Source organism: Anas platyrhynchos, chromosome 6, assembly GCF_047663525.1.
Source record: "Anas platyrhynchos isolate ZD024472 breed Pekin duck chromosome 6, IASCAAS_PekinDuck_T2T, whole genome shotgun sequence".
NCBI lineage: Eukaryota > Metazoa > Chordata > Aves > Anseriformes > Anatidae > Anas > Anas platyrhynchos.
In genome coordinates, this window is record NC_092592.1 from 27,526,915 (window position 1) to 27,550,570 (window position 23,656).

The window sequence follows — 23,656 nt, forward strand, 5'->3', positions numbered from 1 at the left end:
GCTATTAGGTGTATGAGATCCTCAGGTGCCAAGTGCTAGAGGGAACTCATGTAGATCATATCTGAACTAGACAATACTAATGTTTCCATAATTACAGCTCTTTAATCTGGGAAGCTGATTTATCTAAAGCAGTGCACCTGCAGAGCGTTGCTTCAGATGCCATGCCCGTCCTTAAGGAGTGTAACAAGTAGAGACTTGTGCGTGCTTCTTCAAGCAACAAAGATGGTGTTGTTAAACCCAAGACCTACCCAAACTTACTCAAAGCAATCTCATCATGGTCTACAGCATGCCAACTATCTGACGGGTTACAATGGAGATGCTCTTGGTCTACTTAGAGAAGAAACAGTTGCTATTAAGCTCCACCATGCCCAAAGCCTGATTTTGTCGGAACTTCTAACAATTTAAAATCTTATTATGTCACAAGAGATAAATGGAAGAGGATGAAAGAGACAGCCTGAGACTCGGCAGACCCAAAATCTAATTCTTTGAACAGGCGTTCTTAATGTGCTTGAATAAAGAGGAACACAGCAACTCAGCTCCACATCTGCACAGCATGGACAACAGAACCGCCCTACCTGAGAGGTGTCAGGGACCAGAACGGGTCCTTAACATGCAGCTCTGACACAAACACCAAGCAATGAACAACAGGGAGAGGAGAAGACAGCAACAGGAAAACACTTTTCTAACAAAAAGCAGAAAGAGCACTGTACTAACTGTTTAAGCATCATTGAACCTGAACCACTATGAGTTTTTTTTAAAAAAATCCCTAAAACCTACTACTAAGAAATGAGTTGAAGCCTCCTCAGCTTGAGACTCTTCTATACATCAGGTCTGGAGTTCCATCACAAGAACTGCAGAGAAGAATCCTACATCAGTAGAGAGATGAAATGGATGTTTTCTTAGATTTTCCCCCATCTTCAATTTTGTGTAATTCCTGAAAAACTCTCAGGATTGTTATGCTATGCACATACCACACAAAAGCGTTCCGAGGATAACAGGTATGTCTTTGAAGCACTTGACATTCTCAAAATACTACATGAATGCCAAGTATTAATAACAAACTGCAGAAAGAAAGCTTATTTCTACTTTCCACACAAGGAGTTAGGATGTGGATTGTAAAAAGCATATGGGACCATCAAAAATAGAATATACGTTTTTGAAGTTAAAGAGTAGATGCCAAATGATGAAATCAACCACTAGAACAAAATCAAAATATTTCCAATCAGTGCATTTTCTTCCCTAGGAAAGCGCAGTTCTAGTGAAAGAATCCTCTTTTCACCCCACTCCTAGTTTTTCCACTCTGTTTTCCAGCTGACTTGACCGAAGTGCAGATTAATATCTCAAATGCCTTGTTTGATTACGCTGGCCTTTGCTGGTACCAATCTAGTTAAGGTAGCACCAAGAATTTCCAGCATAAAACACATTTACAGGTTTATAACTTGGCCCTAAAAATTCCACTCCAGAAGATGGTGGGAGGCAGAAAGGCTCAGATGAACGCATTATATTACATATCCTATGTGATGCACACTTGCTCACAATAGTATACGAAGGGAAGGGATTAGCTTTAACTCTGAATTACCACATCTCACAAGCCACTTCAAATGATACTTCTATTAAGGCAATCAAAATAATGTTTTGCAAGTGTTTCAGCTAATTAAGAGCCTAATTTGCCCAATTTCTCACTTTGGCTTAAATCATAGAAGGCATCAATATCACCTAGGGATTGGAACATGTCTATTGATCGCAGTTGCACACTAAAATTACCCCCGTCCTTCCCTCAGAAGTCAATGGCAGCCAGTCTTCAAAGGGTCAAGATCTGGGGATGGGACGTTACAGGCTGCACAATGCAGCCATCTGAAGAAAAGGATTAACCAAAGATCAAGGCCAAATAAAATAACTGTAGGTGTTTGCCTTTTTGTAAGGGATAAACTCCCAGGAAGCTGCTGGTGTAAAGAGAGCTTCCCAGGTTATTTAAAATCCTGTTCTTAAAGCAACACACATTTCTGGCCATGGGTATTGTATTTCCTCTAGCCCACATGTGAACACAACACAGCTCTCGGCTGCAGCACAGCAACATTAAATAGAAAAAGCTGCCATTAAAGGGCAGAGGGTAATGACATTAGTGTGGGCGACCCATGCTCAGGTAGTGTTCAACTATTATCTCCAGTTTAAGTAGGCTGAAAATACGCAAATCCAGCCAGCTCTGTTTTTAGATAAAATTGTCAGTTTTATGGATATTTATAGGATGTGTCCAGTCTTGCAGAACTCCATCTTCCTCCACCTCATCTGTAATATAAACTGCTTTTAGCCCACATTAATACAATGTGTTACTGGGATACTTCTCGCGTTCTGTGTAAGCCAGGCAGCAGATCAATACTCAGCTACATTGAGGGAAAAAAAAAAAAATCATTATGTTAGAATCCTTTTAAAAAGGCAGACACCAGGAGGGATAAACCTGATGCACAAACTGCATTCCATCTGGATACATACGTAGATTGCTGCTTTTAAATAAATCAAAAGTGGTTTTCTTCATGATAAACGGTTTTAAAGAACCTCACAGGTAGGGCCTTTGTATATATATCCTACAGCAAATCAGCCTGACCTCAAAAAATTAACCTCTCTGCTTACGAGAGCTCTTCCTTTTGATCAAGAATTGCCACCCTTTGTATCCGCTCCCTTACCCATATACTTCCTGTGGTGCAATCACAGCACTCGAATTGGAACAGTAAAGCTATTTCCAAGACAGCATCTGCTGGTGACACGAGCTCAGGTTTATAACTTTTGCTAGGATCAAGGAGGAGTAAGGAGATTTAAGATAAAGGCTTTAGGACCAATAACAGTAAACCAAACACCAAAAGGAAAGCAGCCACACAGAAAAGCATAACAAATGTGCAGGTTCTTTTATTATTTGAGATTGCCTGATGTGAAATTCGCTAGCTGGACATTGCTTTTTTTTTTTTTCCCTGAGTATTTTTCAGAGGCAAAAACGCACGTATCCCACCTGCATCAGAGCATTGGTAACAGAACGTAGCATGAACAGATGCAGCTCTGTTTGCCTCAGAAGAAAACAGAAAAGCCACACAGTCCTCTCCCTATTGTTCTCGCAACCTACCACGTAAAAAAAACTGATGCCATGCCCCATAGGTCAACAAACTTGAGCTCTGAGAGACGTTAATTGCAGAGCTGAGATTCCTCTGAGACACCTTGCCTGCAGCTCAGCAAAGTTTAAATCAAGAGAACATCAGCTCCCGTGTCCCAGCTGACCTTCGCTAGTGGGGACTTCCAGACAGAGAGGGATGGGCTCTCAGAGAGAAGCTCCAAACCACGCTTTGCCTTTGTGAGGCATCACTCATCCGAAGCACTGGTTTGCAAATGTACTCCAGGACTCAACGCCCAACTTTTTATAAGCATTCGAGCTCTTCTCAGTTTCCCAGAAGGTGATGTAAACTGAGAGCTGCGAGCAACTTGCACGAACACATCACCACTTACTACTTGGAAGACACTGAGACAAGACTGGAGAGGCTCAAAGCCATCCTGTTAGCACCTGCAGTGAAACTCGGGTGTTTCAAGGCTTTGTGCTGCTGTTGGTTTCAATTCTCTCCCGCTCCACGCAGGTGACTTGTCCCTTTGTTTCCGTCGGGCTCACAGCACCACGGATCCCTTCACCACCACTTTTCATCATTTTCCCAACTCCAGTTGCCACGACAACAGGATGCAGCTTATCTGTGCTGTTTTCATATTTCCAGCTTTTGTTGCCATAACAACACAATCTTCCTGGCTTTCGACAGAAACAGCAACTTTAAGCCCCGTATTCGGAAGGACGCCGGATTCTCTCGTGAAGGCACACGTATGATGAAGAGATTGATACGGGCAATTTGTAAATTAAGCCATTTTTTTCTGAAGGGGGAATTTTTCACTCGCAAAAGTGAAAAAGCTGACAGCAATTGCTAGAGGCAGACTGCTGAGACAACTAAAGCCTGGCCTTTAATAACAGCCGGAGCAATATAGCGCCGGGCCGCTTCTGAGTGGGGAGTCCCCACAGTGTCAGATTGTGTCAAACTGCACAATTGTTATGTGATGTGAGTGAGTGTCCGCACTTGTTTCACCCAGTCAGACCTGAATTAGACGCTCGATGCAATTCTCTCGTGTTTTAACCCATTGGCCTCACCATTATTACCAGCGCCGCCGCCACGCAGCTTTGTGTTTGAAGGCGCGTTTTAATTCTGTAATTTGAGCTGCTGTTGCAGATTTCTTTGCGGGCTCCGATCCTTTCTGCTTTCAGGTGACTGCTTTTTGAACTTTTATTTACAAGGAGTGCACATTCAGAAGACTCGTGAGGAAAATGTTATACAAACACAGCATGCATAAACACAAAACAGTGATGGCTATGGAGGGTATCAGCTAACATGGCACCGTAACTTCATTATACCCTCATTTATGTACTTCACTAATGAGACAAGCACAGGTGTCCAACACAGTCCCTCACATGAGATGAATAACAATAATACAGTCCAACCTGCTTTAGCCATGCTTGGTATCCAGAAGATAAAAGTTGGAATCCATCTTTTGGCATGTGTATTCGGGGCTAGGAGAGAATAGACATAGAGAGAGACCTCCTTTTACACTGGGACCTAGCTAACCTAAGGCTAAATTCTGGAGTATTTTAAATAATTAAAAAAATCTGCATCATTTATTTATTTATTTATTTTAAAAAAATATGCAAATGTTTAGTCCCCAGATTTTGTTTATTACCTCTGGTATCAGCTGCTTTAGGAACACTCGCCTAACAAATCCAACACTTTTTTTTTTTTAATAAAAAAAACAATTTCCACCATTTTACATTTCAGCTGGGTACACAGAGATATTCCTTTAAAATTCCCACACAAATGCACTTGGATAAGCACTGCAGCTGTGGTGGGTGCAGCACCAGAGACTAACAGCCTTTACTGCATTGGCCAAGGTGTAAAGCTAAATGGTACCAAAACAGCAGCAGTCAGGCTATGAGAGCATTTTTACAGTCACTCAACAATCAGACCAGACACGAGACAGTGTGAAAGGATTATGGAAAAACTCTGGAAAGGTACAGCCTTGACATGGGAATAGCAGGAAACCACACTCGCTTGCTATCATAAATTATTCCTCAAACTGAGAAGCAAATATAAACTCCTCCCCTTTTATTGATTCCATGCTTATCAGGTTGAGGAAAAGGCAAGATACACAGTCACACTGGAAGCACAAAACACACAGTATAACTTACAAATAAATAAAGAAACGTAACAAAATGAAACATTACCTGTCATGACATTCATTTGCAATTCAAAGATTCTCAAAATCTGCAAAACTATTTGAATTTAACCATGCCCCCCCCCAAAAAAAAGGAGATGCTTAGGAATTAAAATCACATCTGAGCCACAGGACCAGACAGGATGCACTCAGACACCAAGTTCACCATCCTTTTTACTCCTGGCAATCACTTCGCAGTCCCTTTCTTAATTCACTGTAAATTTCCCTCTACAACAGCAGACACATGTCCCCACGTCTCCTCCTGGAAGGCTGGAAACATCTCTCTGACTTTCAGAAAAGATCTATTCAAGGTGAGTTTATTCCCATTTGTTCTTGTGTCAACCCAAGATTTAGTTTGTACAAACTGCGTCCACCTTGGTGCTTGTAACAGTAAAAATTAGAACTGCTTAGAGAGGAAAAATGCGTCAGCACTGAATGACTAATATTCACAGCTATGGCGGGGAGGCAGCTCAGCCTTGGAATTGGAAACAAAAACACGAACTGGAAAACACTAAAATGTTCCCTATAAAGAGAATTACACATACAGGATTTCAAAATATACTTTGAACCTTCGTTATTTTTGCTTCTCTCCAGCTGAAATTGAAAACCTCCTAAATCTTTCAAAATACTTGTAAGATTATGCCCTGGTGTCCTAGCCTGTAAACTCGGTTAAACATGATTTTTAATAACCACTATTGTGCTGATAAATTAAAGTCAAGTACATCTGGTTATGGCATTCACCTGCTGAGCCTGGACTTGCAATGCTTAACACATTAACAAACCATGTTTTAGGGGACTCCTTACACAGCTAGAAGCATCATGCTCCAAGACCTAATCCTTAGTTCAGCACTAACTTCATGGGTGGTTAGTCTCTCTACTACTGTAAAATGAGGACAACACTTATTTAACCCACCTCACAGGTCTGCTGAGAGGAACTGCTGACATTCCTACGTGCTTTGAAAATGGAAGGGGCTACACGACGTCCTACCTATCTCTAGCAAGAAGGCTACAGAAACCCACATTTACACCTGGCTCAAGTGCTTCGGTTGCTTTTTCAAAGTTGTACAGCACGGTATACCTGACAAGGGGAAAAAGAAGAAAAAACAGCCTTCATAAACAAGCAGAAATAATGACCTTTTGGTTAAATCAGTGTCAGGAGTAAAGACCTGAATACCAGCCTCAGATCTGCCCAGGTTCACACAACAAAGCTGTGAAAAATGACCTCGCTTCTTTCTCTGTTTCGGTCACCTGGCCTGCAAATTAAAGGATAAGAGTAAAGCTTTCTCTTAGGACTGGCAGGCTGCTTAATGTTTGTAAAGCCCAGCAGCCCCGAGCAGTTTGAGTAACTGATTTAAGAATGATTTAAACCATTTAATCTGAAGATCCTGGTGCTGCAAACATGTAAGTATGTTAACAGATCTTCTACAATCACCAGGATTACTCCCATGCAGAAGTGTCTCCACCACCAAAGATAACACCGTAGTTTTATTTACACAACTCTTAGCAACACTAATTCTTTGTGACTTCATTGCTTGAGCACCAGCAGTAAAAGTAATTAGGACTTTCAGCAGATTAGCAGCTACTGTAAACTTGATTTATTTTTCAGTACTGATGACTTAAATACACAAACAGGAGAAACCAAGACCCATCACCGTACTTGCAAAAGCACCTCAGTGAGGCACGTCTCCTCTACATTTGATAAGCTTCTCCCCATTAATTAAAAATAATCTATGCAGAAGAGAAGTAAATCTTACCAGTACAAGGTATGTCACTACCCAAACGCACTTCTTATTCTGTTAAAGTGGGATATGTGCAGAGGTGAGCCCCCACTCACATCGAATGCAAGCACCGATGGAAAAGTGTAACTTAAATAAAATCTCTGGAGCTCTGGTTCATCAACATTTAATTCATACACACTCACCATTGGCTAAACTTTATTTTACAACCAGCCTCCTAAATTTTGCCTTTGGTTCTCATAGCCACACTGTGAATGATCCCAGGAATGTCTTCCTCAGCACAGACAGCAAGTAAGTACATCTGGTTAAACCTTTCTGAATTTCTTTGTCCAGGTGACAGCAGAGGAACCCACATGTACATTTATTAAAAAGAAATATTTTTTAAAACCTTTAAATTAAGAAAAAAATAATAAATCATCCTTCTTCCCCTGCCAGCCTTTAAAAGCCCTGGAACACTGACAAATATCTTGTTTGAAAGTTGTAGTATTTTATCAATCAACGCTAAAATCCTCCAGAGTTACGACCCATTCAAGGCAATTCTATCAGCGACACAATTAATTGCCCAGCAAGATCTACTCATTTTTGGATTTTCATGAGCACACACTGTTTATGTTCATGATTGCAGTATCATTCAGAAGTGTAATATTATTTTCTTAGTGTCTGCTCCAGCATTTTCCATGACTAGAGGTTAGGCTGCTATGTTTTTTTCTCTCTTTTTCAATACCCACCCCTGTGCTCACCTTCCTCAGAAGTAACTTGGCAGGCACTCTTACCGCTAACTTCTATCTTGCTTTTTCCAACCCTTAACTGACTTCTTTCCTTTCGTAATCCACTCTTCCCTTTTCAATCCATTTGATTTCTGCCATCCCCAGCAAGGCCTAGAACAACAGAATGATTTCTGAGAACAAGTCAGCCATTTAATGTTCAGCAGTACCCTCTTCCCTTCCCTAAAAAGGCTGATTTTTAGAGGACATTTAATTACAGGCCTGAGTTCCTATTTTCTAAGCCTAAACACAACCCCTGAAGGCTTACAATATTTGAGTCACAGCTGGAGCTGTGGTTACTATACAGTTTAAATATCAGCCTCTTTACTGTGCAATTTGTTTTGAAAATCAAATCAGATGCCGTGTCATAAACAAGTGCTAATTAAGTACTGAGCGGAAATTGGGCTTTTTTGTGCAAGAAGGGTTCTTAAATATCTGCATCTTCACTTCCATAAGAAAAGATAAATATGTCAGAGCGATAATTATAAAGTGAAACCTACTATGGTACGTGCCGAGCAGTACTGCTGCCTCTCCGTTTTATCTGCTCCCACGTAAGAAGAAATAGGGGGGAAATGAGACTCGTATGAAATATATGTACGTACTAAGGATTTTATGAAACTGATCATAATGCTTCCTTCCCCCTCAAAGAGGACACCGGCTCTGGGTTTCCATCACGTAACATTCAAGCAGGCAAGCTAAACCCATCGCTCTCTGTCACCGCAGCGCAGCTGTAAAGCTGCTTCTATTTTCCTTCCCTTGAAGTTATGATCTACACCCAAGTATTTATTCGAAGATAACATTGCATTCATTAGATGTAACACCTTGTTTTGATAAATACCAAGTGAAGAAGAGGAACAATGCATTTTGATACTCTGAAGGTTGCCTCTGAGTAACAATATTCACGACTCCATTAACTAAGAGGCTCGTGGCTACAACGGCAGAATTAGATCTGTCACTCACTGACATGGGAGGGCACGGCCAGTTGCACTGAAGATTGTCCGGCTGAGATGACTTTCAGAGTAAAGGAAAATATCCCCTGTGGCCTAGAACTTGTTAATGAGTTTGTATGCATTACAGCAATAAATTGGATTCCTACTACACCGTCTCGTGGCCCAAACAGATACCTTATTCCCCTGCCCAAAGCACCGCTCAGGATAAGGCACCATTAAATCTCTGGACTCTAATTCAACAGAAACAGACAGGATTTCAGTTTTTTTCATTATTATTAGCAGAGAAATCCACCAACTCTCTGATACTAAAACCACAGGCTGCTAACGTTTAAGCGTGCAGTTTGTGGGATTTTGGAGAAGGGATGAAGGACATCGAGCTGGTCGGTGGGTCTCACAATTGGATGCATGAACTTCTCAGGGACACAGCACTGCCAAGCAGCAGGCTCTGCCTCTGCCTGGAAGCTTAATGAATTCACCGCACACGGTGAGCACGGCTCCTCTAGTTCTTCAGTGAATTTGTCTGGAGTGTATTGACCAGGATATGTTCAAAACCAACTTATTGGCAAGCACGTATTTATATTCCTTGACAGATAAGAAGACAAGCTTTTATAGCCTGCAAGAGCTGCAGCTACAGGGAAAGCTACTTCAGTAACATGAAACATCAGGATACCTTCTTAAGGGCTCCCAGGAATACTAAGCTACAGCATTCAAAACCAGATGGAGATCCGTGATGACACTCCATTAATCTTAGGACAAAGTAACAGCGAGCTCTGTGAACATGCTTGCTATCACAGCACAAAGACATCCTCCTCGTGCCCATGCATAAAAGCATCCTTGATTTTGCAACCACTTGACATTTCACATCTGAAATTCAAGTTCAGCCCCTTCAAGACTACAAAACCTATGGTGAAGAGAAACTACACGTCTCATATTACTGTCTGAACTTGTGCGGATTATCCAACAAGAATAGTGGCACCCATTATGTACAAAACAGAAGGTAGAAGCTTGTCTAAATCTCAAGAAACTGAAGACGGTACCTTCTAAGGCTGTATCTTGTCTCTTTTTCCTAAACCCATATAAAAGCTGGAAAGCTCATCCTGGATACTAACTTCTCACTGCAACTCAAGAGCATCAGAAATAAAAAAAAGTCTTTCAGAAAAAAAATAGAGCCAAGGTGAACAATATTAAGAAGTCTGGAAAACTACGATTTCCATAATCAGTAGAAGAACCTCTAGCACTTTTACCTTCCTGATTTCCTACTCAAATCCAGGTAGCAGACCAAAAAAACATACAGAAGAAATGGGTTAGAGATCTGTGCCAACTATCCTGCAAAGAAACGTGCATTTCTCATTAAGCAGACATTTTTTTAAGAGGATTACAATTATTTTTTTTCTAAAGAAATTGAAACGCTTTTGAGAACAGAATCCAGTATTCAACCACAACATTCTGGTTAGCTAGTCAGTCCTCTGAATACACAACACTCCAGCCAAATGCTTTTCCATTCAATAAAATAATCCAAAAAAAACTTCCATTTTGCAGAAATGGCCATTCTGTCCCAATTAATTCCCCCCACAAAGCACTGTGCTACAATTACAACATGGGACCTATTCACTCCTAAGTAACTTGGAGCCCATAACTCATTGCTCGGAGTATTTACTGGGATGTATTCAGTCTCCTTTCCTAATCTAAATGCCCTGTACTAAGGTCAGCTCCATGACAGTTCTCAGATCCTCAAGACTGGCACAAGATGCAAAAGCTTCTTTGTCTGGCTTGACTAGAGGAAAAGCTACCTTAAAACAATGGATACCAAGGAAATATATTGTCTTGGAGGAATGATTATGGTGCAAGAATGAAGCAGAAGTAACTGAAGACACCTAATGGGTGGTCTCTGGAAGCATCCTCATGCATAATAAATACTTGTAAAAAGCTAACCAGAACAAGTCTGAAAAGTTGCAGGATTGGCTGACCAACCTTTAGAAAAAAATAATAGTAAAAAAAACACACACAAAAAAAAACAACAGTACATACCATCTCCCAAGAAAGGAAATCTACCAAGACCAGGTTCTGATAGCTATCGCTAAAACGAAGAACTCGCCATGGGAGGCCGAAGTAAATCTACTCCCAATTTAGAACAAATTAGAATTAGTGCTAGACTAACCCAATCTTCTTCTTTAAGAAGATCACTGAAGTCCAGACAAATTAGAAGTAGTTAAGCATTTGATAGATGACACGTAGGAAGTTACTAGTTAAAATGGAGAGGATTAGGATTAATACCGGAGTGGTAAGGAGGATAAAAAACTAAAGAGGGTCGAGGATCACAGGTTATTTTGAAAAGGGGAACCACCAAGCTGTACGATTCGATCCTTGTTGAAATCAATTATTAATCTTAGAATTAACGTTCAAATATTCTCATTAATTGCTAAAATAGAATTACCAATGCACTGATGAAATTTGCTGATAAAGTTAAGAGGCATCATAATATGTAGGGCACGGCGTCTTGAAGATTTGAGTAACACAACTAACACAAGATGGATATAAATCAAAAAGTAACATTATTCCCATTATTCCCTAGGCACTCAGCAACTGAGAAGAGGGGAACAGGCCTAGAGGTATGTTCAGATTCATTAGACAGTGATGGTTCATCAGTAAGACGAAGCCACAAAGACAAAAAATGCTACAGGATGCATAAGATGAAAAGTTCCCTGTAGAAAGAAATTAGTATGAATGCTTTAGTACAAGGAACCCATAAAACCTCTCTCTGGAATGCCGTGTATAGCTCTGACCACTCTTGTTCCAGGTAGATTAATCAAATTCTGCAGCCGTTTAAAAAAGATCTGCTAAGATGATAAGATGCTATACGAAACATCCCATGAGGGAAAGCAAAAGGAAGAAAAAATCCATCTCAGAGAATAGGAGGATACAACCGTTCCCCACAAACATATCCCGATGAGCACAGAGGACCAAGAAGAGCTGTTTAAGCTCAAGAACACTGACACAAGAACCAACAAGAATGAATTAGCCATGAATGAAGTTAAGCTGGAAAATAAGAGTGAGGATTCTAGGTATCAAGTAACATTTTGGAATAGCCCTACAATACCGTATCAAATAAAATTCTACCTATTTAAGAAACTGCTCTGAGTAGGTTGCAAAATAAACTACAGAGTACAGCCAATACAGGGGATTTGAACCCATGCTCCACAAAACCTGCTCCGACACCACATGGGAGATCTTTCCTGTCACTATCAGGCTCTGTACTGTTTTGCCTCTGCATAAAGTCTTATTTTTAAGGTCAGTGAGATACGGATATATATGAATATCCTCTTGGAAGTGGAAAAGTCTCAGGACATTTCTCCTTGTTTATAAAAACAGCTGTGACAAAGTACAAAAACAATGCACTATATTGGAGTCACTCAAGTCAAAAAGAGGAAAAAAAGGAAAAAAGTTACAAAAAAATGCAGAGGGCATGTAGATTTTTCTTTTAAACCTGTTAGCAACAGAAAACACCTTCTGTCATACTTGAGGAGGGTGTTAACATTGTCTAGGTTTCTTCAGAAAAGTGCTGAGATGCTTCCAAGAAGCATCTTCTAAAACGAGACTGATCCCTGCTTCTTGAGACTACACCCACTTCTCATTGTTCTAATTTGCAGGAGATGAATGATGGCTGGCTGCATTCCTCAGCTCTGTTTAGAGCTCTGGCATACAAGAAGGAAGAGCATTCAGCAGATCCAACGAACCACCCCTCTGGAGAACCACAGCATCTTCCTATCAGGCAGGAATTTGAAGGCCAGCTATCCGTAAACTAAAAGCAACTCCCACATAACCACAGCTCTGCATCGCTTTCACAATAAATTACAAATGATGTGCGTGGAGAGGGAGCGATTGTGCTGTATGACAGACTTCCACACTAGACCATTTTTCTCTGAAGCAACTAGAGACTGCTTTGGCTGCCAAATGGGGCAAGCCTGGAAACGTCAAGATTTCCTTTTCCAGCCAGAACACAGTCAAGCCCTGCTTTGTAGCCACACAAAGCCCACCATCACCTTTCTCCTGAGCATTCAGTCCATCTTCCTACATTTGAAAAAAAATTATGAACTGTAAGATGTCCTCAGATGCAAGAATCAAGGGAGAACTCCTACAAACTGCAAGAATCCACATGTGGGCACAAAGCCAGGTGATGAAGAAAGCCACACCAGAATTCAGCACTCACTAGAATTTGGGAGAGCAAATTCCCTTTCTACAATCTTCATCACATCAGTTTTGCTACAGATGCTTCCAAAGAGGATGGCGTGGACAGCCAGACTACAGGTAGAGGTATGCTTCATGCTGGACTTCAGAAATTCATCCCTTCAAAGTCTGTTCCTGCAACATTTCTTTTCTTATCGTGGGATGAAGAAAATGAAACCAGCATTAAAGCTCTCTGCTTCTGCCAGTCCGAACTGGTTACTCCAGTAGATTCTGCCAAGAGGTTGCATGGCTCCTGCTCGCAGACCGTAAACGCTCCTGTCCTTCCCTCAGCAAGGCTGGGAGGACCCCTTGCCACGCTTCCCTGTTCTTCCTCGTCCTCTCCTTCCTGCTGCTCTCACCAAGATGATGCAAAGACCCTGTTTCAGCAGTGGTAAGAAGGAAAATCGAATCAGATGTTTTCAGTTCTTAGTGCAGAGGACTAAAATCAGCAAATTTACAATCTTTTGTTTCTGAACTCATCATTGTAAAAAAGTGAAGGAATTTAAAAGAAGAAGCCTCCACTGCAGGTTCTGCCATCACAGCTACCAACCTGGGCTGCACACACAGAGCTGCAAGCAGGCTGGGCACCCATTGGCGAATGGAACTTGCAAATGAAGGAGAAAAAATGAATTTTAATGCAGTTTTTAGAAATACTTGTCATTGTTTCAGCACCGCCATTTAGTGAATGGGACCGATTTCTCTCTCAGTAGGGGATGGTATTTTAATGATGTAACAGTGCACTTCCCAGAAGAAAGACAAGCCTCATGAGGCAGATTAAAACAAAGAATATTCAGATCCCATTAAAAACAGACAGTTTCAAGCCATTTTAAAAATTAATTTTGTTTAATGATAAAATGTGTTATCTTAACAGGTGGTTAGCCAATTGTAAAATTAACCAAAACATGGTTAGAAGCACAGGGGTAGCTATTAGAACAACTGGTTTCTTTTTATTCTTCCTACTCTTATCAGGGTACCATATGACCCTACACAAATTCCTCCCGGTCATGACCCCAGGCAAATTTCTGAGCTTCAGTTTCCTCTTCTGCAAAGCAGGGGTAGTACGTGGCCAACACCAGAGTTCCTCAAGGACTCAGACAAAAAAAAAAAAATAGAAAGTAGAGTTGTTTAATACACAGGACACATTCAATGTAAATCTCAAGATGTTTATTTCCCAACAGTTGCTGTGGAACCAGGTTTTTCTCAGCACTAATCAGCATCTCCATCAAGTAAACAGCTTCATGTTCGATCGCCCATTAATTATATTTTGAGCACCTACCATTTAGCTGCAGCCACTGGACTCTGCTGTGCTGCAACTCATTTGCTGTTTCCACAGCTAAACAAATGCTGCATTCAGCCCTTCTGCGTTGAGGGATTTTTTGAAACAGCAAAGATCCCATGGCTTGCTGCAGCTGAGCAAACCAAGCTACCAGGGCAACTATGAGAAGTTCCCATGACAGTGTTCCCACATCGCCCAGTTGAGGAATTTAGAATTTAGGAATTTATATTGTTACCAGCAGCTGGCTTCAAGGACAAGGTCTACGTGACTGCTAATCACAAGGGGGTTGTTTTCTTGCAGGTGGGGTTGTTTTCTTGTAGTTGTTTGTCGGAGTGCTTTTGACCAATCTTGTGTGAGACACTATCTGCCCCTGTTAAGTTCTCTATAAAAGTTAGGCTATTCGGGCAATAAAATGGAGCATGATCTGACCATACTAGTGTCAGTCGTACTTCCTGCAACACTTCTGTGCAAAAGCACTTGAAATATATAAATAACATGCCTTGTTAAGCATCTCCTGAGTTGTAGCAAGGAGGAAATGAGGAAGACTGGAGAAAATACAGAGCATTAGAAACACTAGTTGGCCACTGAGCGTGCTGAAATACTACACGCATCTCAGCAGCACACACAGAGGTTTGAGGTGACACAATGTAAACAGACAAGCAAGGAAACAGGGATAGCTTATTCCACTCGTATTGTTGAATTTAGTATGACAACTTTTATAAAATAAAATCCAGTGGCTCAGCTTGCTGGTTGTACGTGTGGTCATTCCTACCTTAAATGCTGTTGTAGTGATCGCTCAGAAAATGAATATGCCCCGAAATGCATCTACGCAGGGGAGACAAGTCAGTGGAATCCCATCACTCAACTCAGTGAAACTTTGTAATTTTTAGGTATAACTGACTTTCCCTGTAATAAAAGGACTTTTCATTAGCAAGTTTTATGGTACAAACAACTACCGGCAGAGTAAAATGAAAAAAAAAAGTGGATGAGCACATCCACTTGACAAGATACCCAGTCAGCATTTGTACCACTGCAAACACTTTCTGCTCTCCACTTTAAATGTTTTTATAGTTGACGTGAATTTTAAATCAGATTAGAACATGAAGCTTCTCCTTCCATTTAATTTCTAGTCTCAAATCACTTTCCCCTAGCTCAGTAAGTGCTCACACGGAAAACAAACAATGGGAAAGCACTGGGTAACTTTACCTTTTCATCTCACTTACTGCCCACAGATCAGAGCTTGTTTGGCCGCTGGAAATGCTCTGATCAGGTTCTGTTGGGTTGGGTTTGTTTCTTCCCCTCCTCTCTCATTAAAGATCAGCTCTCCAAACACAGCATATTCCCTACCTTACCTCTCGAGACAATACCTAACTACAGAATGAAACTATTTTCTTCCTCGGAAATCCTCGTTACATTGTGCCATCTCCCAAACCACTATAAAGTATCAAGAATATTGAGGCCACTGCACATATTTTGTATCTTCTAAGGATTATTTGGGAAAACCTTTGCCTAACCAAACTCTGTGGCTAGAACAGGCTGCTTTATCTCACTAATGAGAATGATAATTTAGTACCAAATACTCATGAGGAATTATAGCTCTGCTGACTGGCAAATAATTTGCCAAGGCAGATTAGTTTAGCTGCATAAAATAAATATCCACCTGCACATACTAGTACTAATCAGGGCGTGAAATTAAACTTTTTATTCAGTGGGAAATAACTGCTGCAAGGCGGCGATTTAGTCTGAGAAGCAAATATTAAGGTCAGCCTATTCTCTCTGATGTTTATAGTATATATAATAGTGCAAAGAGCACGGTGCAACAAATTCTGCTTTTTAAGTCTATGAAACTAAATACTTCAGTGATGCGATAGCAAATTTGCCATTTGCTTTTCTAATTGCACACATTTAATGGAGCAAAGTGGCTGAACTGAAACATTACCAGAGAAGCGAGGGTAAAGTTACCAAAGTACCAAAGGCCTAACCCAGGTGCAGAAAAACCTACAGCACAAAGAGTTTGGGGCAGAAGAAAAAGAAATCCACATCATCTTTACAATATACTAGTTCCAACAAATCCTCAAACTAAGGAAATGTTATTTCAGGTCTATTGGAGAAAACGACTAAGTATATATTCAATACTCAAGCAGCATTTGAAACCCCATATTTGGGAAGTAACTCTGCTATCCCAGCTGTTTTACCAAATTATTCTCATTGCCTTCATGCCAGCCTTGCTTTGGGTGCTCAGGATTCTCTGTCAAAGTTAGCACAACACAAATATTCTATTAGGAAGGTGGTAAGACTCTTAAAGCAGTTTTAAAACAATAGCTAACAAGTCCCAGGTCTTTAAAATCTGAGTCCTGCTGATGCTATAAATCATCTGAGTTCAGTGCAAATGGAACCTCTTGAAAGTATAAGCTTTTGTCTACCTGTTCTGTGTGCTGTGTGTGTGTATATATATACACACATGAATAAAAAGAGAAGAAAAAAATAAACCAGGGATTCCAGGCCTGTTACCTTTCAGCCTCCAACTACACTGATTATTCCTTACTGTGTTGCCCTCCAGTAAATCAAAAGCTCCTGCAAGCATGGTAATACCAAAACTAAGGAACTTAAGGGTCTTCACAAACAAACAAAAAAGAACAGATGCATCTTAAAAAACACTGCTTTTGCTTCTTCTGTGACACTGGAAGGCAATATCAGGATTTCCTAGAATCACACTGCCCAGAAATAAAAGGAAAACACTAACAGGTGAAATGGAAAAAGAGCCTCACGAAGAACACTATTATCCACATCTTCCTATTTACAAGCCAGGAAATTAAATGAAGTATTGCAAACCGGTTCATTCAGAAAAACTGAGAAAGTGAAACTGCATTAAATATCAGGTTATTGCTTGACAAACCACACTAGCTGGGATCCCACACTGGTCAGGTACAGCTCCCAGCACTGCTAATTAAACACAGCTGAAGTTGTCACTAGTCCATTCAAGAAAACAGATGTTGTTTCATAGAGCCTTGATATTTTTCTTAAATACCTTTCGAAATGAGGAACAAAAAATATGAACTCTTATAAAAAGGGCTTTATTGTATTTTTATAGCATATTACATACCTTATAACAATCATTCCGTTAAGTGTGAATGTCAGTTTTATTTTCTGTCCCTTTTTTCCTGGCTATTTACAAGCTTTGTAAGAATCGTTCCTTAATTAAGTCTAAACATAGTTTTATATAAATGGATTCCCGGAATTAAAAACGTTCAGACTTAAGAAATGATTGTTACAGAGACTGTAACAGGCCGTAAAAAAGAATGCCACTTTAAACAAAGATTTCTCATTTTAATTAAAAAGATAATCATCAGAACATTCGTACACTTAACAGAACCATTTGAAGCTACTTTGAAAAAATATCTACTATTCTATGCAGGCATATGTAGTTTACTTTATATGACATTTAATCAAAGTCTCAGTTGAGCCTATTGCACTCAGGCTTTAAATACTGTATCTACAGTTTTAAACACTTCATTCAAATATGGAAGTTACTTATTGAGCACCTCATTCCTAGCACTTCTGTAAATGGTTATGACAAGAGAAATCCCATATTCTTGAAAGAATAAAAGAAAGAGCTCTATAAGGCATGTTTTTGTTGATGTTGTCAGGTTTTTTTGTTTGTTTTTAAAGTAATGGGCATATCTGTCTCTCCTTTTATCTTGTGCATCACTCTCTTAAACACTGTACTTTACGAACAGCGTAGTTTTCTCTCTATAATGTTTTAGGAACGTGAAAAGGCGCCGAGATGAAGTGAGACAGATCCCACTCCAGTAAAATCCTTGGTGCAGTAGCAGAACAGTGGACTATCTAACTCATAACAACATATTTTAAATCTGTAAGCTGGCTTTCACTCAAAAGCAGCTCTGAAAGATGGCATGTGGACCGCATGACAGAAAAGACTCATTCACCAGCAGCTACAGTCATCCCTGGTGAGCAGCAGCGTAGTATTGCATAATGCTAATACACAGCAGTTTAGATTCAGAAATAACTCCTTGAAACACAGGGGCAAACTGAGCGGGCAAATTAATTTAAATGAATAATTACTTAATGCTGAAAGCATACATTCCATATATTGTTCCATATATTGTAGCTGAACACACAACTGGAGAGCTGGTAGCAGCTATTAGCTAAAAGCAATATTACTTCACCGGCCAGTAAGCAAGCAAATACCAGCCAGGAAGAACAAGGCCTTCTTTTAGTCTCATCAAAAAGGTTACACACACAAGCACGCAGGAAAGACACAGTCAAGTTTGACTTTCAAGGCATCAAATATAGATGCTTGGATGAAGCTTCCAAGTGGCATTTTTCCATTAGCGATAGACATTAAAAGAAAAAATTGAATCACCAGGTCTGTCTTGCCTGATATCTTGTGACTCAGGAGAAATGCTCAAAGGCACTGCCAAAAATTAGGTACTGACATTTTTAAGCAGAAAAAGTAATATTTGCTAGAGAAGCCCCAAAATAACACCACCTACAGGGCTGGTTTTCAATATGAAACGAAGCCTAAATGAAGCAAATCCGGAACAAAAAACAAAGCCAGAAACTGGAAAGACAATAGGCCTCACGCCTACAAAAGAGGTTTGAACGTTTCCCTAAGGATGCCATGGGTGGCACCTCGGCGGTTAGGAAACTCTCAGGGAAAACTCAGCAATTGACAGCAAGACCCACCTCAACCCAAGCTGCATCCACCTGGTGAGGAAGCAGAGCATGAAGCGCATCACGCAGCCGGGTAATTCTCTGCGAATGATTCAGCACTAGCTGCGAAGACCTGCTACCTCCACGCAGCTAATTGTGCCCCTGCCATTCCTGCTGCGAGGCAGACACAACAAGAGGCTTTCTAGCAGAGCCAGGCTGGTATTTACCGCTGATAGGATCTCACTTAGCAGAGCAACCTGCCTGCCACACCCCCACGTACGGCAAGGAGAACAACGAAAGGCCTCACCAAGTCTGACAAATACCCTTCTTCATCAACGTAATTAAAACGAGACGTGGATTAGATGGATATTTACTAAAGCAAAGGCCTGAGATGTGTTAACAAAAGCTTTTCTCACTCTTCCCTCACCTGTATTTTTTACACCTTAAAAGTTCAATGGGGGACAGAAGGAAACTCCATCTTTCATAGCACTTTTTACATGCGTTTTGCATTCGAGGCATATTTTAATAAAACATTAAGGAACTTGGTTTAGCTTTTAGTTCCCAGTGCAGCCTGATCCTTGGTAATTCTTCCCTTTATCTGGAGCTCTTAAGAGATGCAGCTTCTGTAAGAGCAGCTTTCTCTCACGCTCAGGTCTCTCCCTAGTGTCAGGGAGCTTTATTGTGCGGGCAGAGCACAGCCAGCTGCAAGACAGACAGGGAATCCCATGAGATAGGGCCTGGTACCTGATGCAGATCTCAAATGCCTGGACTGAGGCCTTAGGTTGGGAATTGAAGCTCAGAGGGTGAAAAAAGCAGCCCAGGAGACGTCACAGTGTAACACGCTCGCAATGTTGTTGCAGGCAGAAACTCCTGCAGAAACTTTTCAGGATATGAAACTCGCTATCTCAATGCAGGTTGTAATTACCAAGCTTGGCCAAACACAAGCGCAACAGGATCTGGGGCACTCCTTTGGCCAATCGCACACCAACGAGGGTGGGTTGTTATTACTAATTGCTACCCTGCCCATTTAGGTATCCATAGCATTTTCTCACTTCACTGAGCTGAGGCTCTATAAATCTGACAGACTTCAGGACTGCTAGCAAAAGGGTCAAGAAGTCTCAGGAGAAACAAGTTCTACAGGATTAAAAAAGCAGAAGCCAAACAAGCGTTGCGAAGCTCAACTAAAAACCAAAATCTGCAGCGAGTGTTTCCTCAGTTTCACTCTGGGCATATGTGAGGTTTAACAGAATCGCTTCTTCTTGATGAGCTTGGCTTTAATTCTGTACAACTAGAAGCACTAATCCGAAACAAACTTTTAGCAAGCGTTGCCAGTCGTTTCAATGACATCCTTAGGGAAAGCACAGTGTGGGACACCCAAAGTTTACATTCAGTTCAGTTGGCACCCGCCTGGTTTCATTTCTAAATCTCGTGTTTCTAGCCAAAAGGCTTAGAAATACCAACAATGAAGAAAAAAAAAAATGAATTAAAGGAGAATTTAAGCGTATCAGGCCTCACATCTAAGTTAAGGAGGTACGTTTGAGGAGCAGCGTGGATGCTGGTACCCCTAAGGCCGACGGCCAGCTCACAGACCTGGGCTGCTCAGTGTGGCTACCGGGTGGCTACCAACAAGACCAACGTGCGGCTCGCTGCTTCGGGCCTCTCAGAGCAGGGAAAGGCAAAATAAAACTGCGGGGGGACGGCGTGCGGCACAGCAGCGCTGCCTGGAGCACCCAGCCCAAGAGGAAAAACCCAGAAACCCCTCCCCAGGACCCCACAACCCCCCCCAGAGCCCCAAAAACCCCCTCCCAGCCCCTCAACCCCCCCCCAGAGCCCCCAAAACCCCCCCTAGAGCCCCACAACCCCCCCAGAACCCCAAAAACCCCCTCCCAACCCCATAACCCCCACCCAGAGTCCCTCCCCCCCCCCTCAGCCCCCTCCTCACTCGAATTCCCCCCCCGCCCCTCACAGCCCCCTCACATCCCCACCTAGGCCCCCCCACCCCCTCAGGGCCCCTCAGGCCGCCCCCCTCCCCCTTCCCCTCCCCCCCCCGCGCCCCCCCAGCCCCTCACCATGAACTTGAGGGCCTTCTCCTGCAGCACTGCCTCGGCCGGGTCCATAGTCCTGCTCCGGGCCCGGCCCCGCCGCCCCCTCCTCTTCCTCCTCGCCCCGGTGCCAGGCCGCAGCCAGCGCACACAGGAACCTGCGCTGCCCCCCCCCCGCCCGCTTCACCCTCCGCCTCAGCCTCCCCTCCCTCCCTGCCCGCCCGCACGGCGCATGCGCCGCCCGTGGGCCCACGGGAAATGGAGTCCCCGGCCGCGCTGCCTACAAGGGGATGAAGGGGGATGAGAACTACAAGGCCCAGAGGGCAGTTCGGAGGGGGGCACGCCGGGAGCCGGCTGGAGCGTGCGCTGCCGGTGGGAGGAGGGCATGCTGGGAGTTGTAGTGCGGGGAGGGGGTGACGGTGGAACTTGAGGGCAAGGGCTGAGGGGAGGCCCCCAGAGGGGGCCCCTCTTTGGGGACATTTGGGGCGTTTTCAGCCCCAAATCGCCCCGCAGCCGCCATGCCATGGCCATACACAGTATCCAAGCAGTGCCCTACACACGGATAATGATGGGTGCCCACACCTAGGGGGGTCAAATCCTGTTAACGCAGCCCCACACGCCACCTGCCAGGAGTCCCACGCGTGGCGGCATCGCTGCGAGCATCAAACCAGCACCAAAAACACCCAGAGACATAAACACGGGCAGAAAGTTGGGCCCAGGGGGCCATCGCTGCTCCTCCGCAGTGCAGCGTGACCTGGGGAGATGTGCAGCACCATCAGGTTCCCCTTCTGTGTCAAGCACTAAAATAATAATAATAATAAATAAATAAAAATAAAATAAAAAGGAACCGACCTACAGCCCTTTGGGAATGGCTGCATGTAGGCAGGAGGGTGTTTGTCAGAGCCCCCCAGCCCTCTCTGTAATCTCCTCTGGAGCAGAGCAAACCAGAGCGGCTCGCTCTTTGGCAGCCACTGCTCCTAATCCTCTCAGTTTTGTTAATTTTGTCTAATCTCTTTCCAATTTGCCTGCGTTTCCTACAGCCTGCCCAAAAGCTGGAGCCACTTCAGATGGAGGAGCAGAGAGGAATTACCTCCTCTATCTTCAGCGCTATTTATATAAGAACCTGATAAAATTTAACCTTTCTCTATGGCAAGCATAACACTGATTCCTGTGCAGATTGTGATCCAGAAAAACACTCAGATTCCTTTCCTTGCTGCACTTATACATACGACTCTGTACCTTAAGTGGGTTATCCTGAATTTCTTCCAATTTAGATGCAAAGGAGCCAGGAACAAGCAGCAGCCCTTCCTTGCCAACACGCAACTTAAGCCCATTCTCTCTGTCCCTGTGTTTAACCAACAAAGTGAAGCTTCAAGCTGCAGGTACGGTGCCAGCACCTCTGCGCCAGCACTGCCCCTCATTTTCTCTAAACACCCCCCCATCTCCTCCAGATTTTAAGGCGAGATAATCAGAGAGAACACGGTGCGGAGAATATGCCCATTACTGCATTCCTTGCGGGGACGCCTGACCTGGGTGGTGCCTCCTGACTCACTGCCAGGAGCGTGTCCTGCAGCAAATTCCCCCACGGAGGTGACAGGGGAACATGAGCTCACCCGGGGCTGGGCCGTGCTGCCGGATGAGCCGTGTTCCCAGAAGTGTGGCTTGAGAGACAGAGGCTGAATAACCTCATGTCCTCCCTCTGAAGTCCCAAGGCATAGAAATCTTCCAAAGAAAGCTTTCAGGTCACCAGGACATGGGCTGCTATTCTTGGCCTGTCCCAGCCACGCTGTTGGTCATCGTACTTCAAGCCCAGGCGCTCGGCAGTGAAACGCCTGAAATGTTTGGCTGTAATCGGCCTGGGCATTTTCCAGACTGCTGACAGAGCTGAAAACACTTGCCACAATTATATAAATAACAGTAATTATAATGAGGGAGTCTTATAATTACAAAGGGACGGCTTCTGTAACAGTATTGCAGGCAACTGGGGGCCGCCGGTGCTGAGGGCACAATTCTCCTGCCTCGTCCCCTGCAGTGGGCTGGGATGTGAGATCCCCTCTGCAGCAGCGTGGCAGCTCGAGGCTTTGATTGCACGCTTTATTTGTCAATAATATTTGATGGCGGCTTAATTGTAGGAAAATTGGAAAGTTTAATGGTTCAACACTAGCCACCGCTGTCCCAAAGCCCTCTAGGCTGATTGATCTATCTGGATGGTAACTTAAAGGGGGTTAACATATCTGGGTCATAAAAGGCACAAGCTCGTAGCAGAGCCAAAATTGTGATGAGTATTTAGGAACTGGACTTAACCTTTGTGTAAACAGGATTTTGGTGGGAGAAGAGACTGGCTCAGTTATTCTGCTGTGCTGCTGTTGGGTCCCCGCAATGCAGGACCACCACAGAGGGACAGGGCAAGGGGCAGTCTGTTGGTGTGCTCCACAGCACAGAGGGACCAAGGCAGGAATTGTAGAGGCAGCACTTGACCTGGTGATGCTCAGCAGAGAGGCAACGTCTGTCCACAAGAACCTTGCTTGGTTTTCCCACATCTTCAGCCCAGCATTGTGGCCTTTTCCCACCCAGGGCTGCTCACTGCAGCTGGGCATCTGGCTCTGTGCTTGCCACATCTCAAAGCAGATCAGCTCTGACACTGATCTGTGACCCTGACCAAGGCCCCAAAATCCCTGCAACAGCCCCATGCTATCAAAATGTCACA

The 23,656-nt window shown here is 43.0% G+C and overlaps 1 protein-coding gene across 20 annotated transcripts in view; it reads right to left on the minus strand.

The window, feature by feature from the left end:
• BTRC (beta-transducin repeat containing E3 ubiquitin protein ligase) overlaps positions 1-21,163 on the minus strand; it is a 118,193-nt gene extending 97,030 nt beyond the window's left edge. For 4 of the 20 annotated variants that reach the window (XM_038180969.2, XM_038180965.2, XM_038180964.2 and 1 more), the window contains exons 1-2: positions 20,977-21,151; positions 4,517-4,585 (exon numbers count right to left, since the gene is read on the minus strand). In XM_038180969.2, the coding sequence (XP_038036897.1) occupies positions 4,517-4,585; positions 20,977-21,024 (117 nt within the window). In that variant the 5' untranslated portion in view covers positions 21,025-21,151. Of the gene's footprint in view, positions 1-4,516; positions 4,586-6,196; positions 6,362-7,759; positions 7,898-20,976 lie in introns of all 20 variants that reach the window. The other 16 variants (XR_005266581.2, XR_005266580.2, XR_011810090.1 and 13 more) reach the window with 7 other exon arrangements.
• Between the last annotated feature and the right edge of the window lie 2,493 nt (positions 21,164-23,656).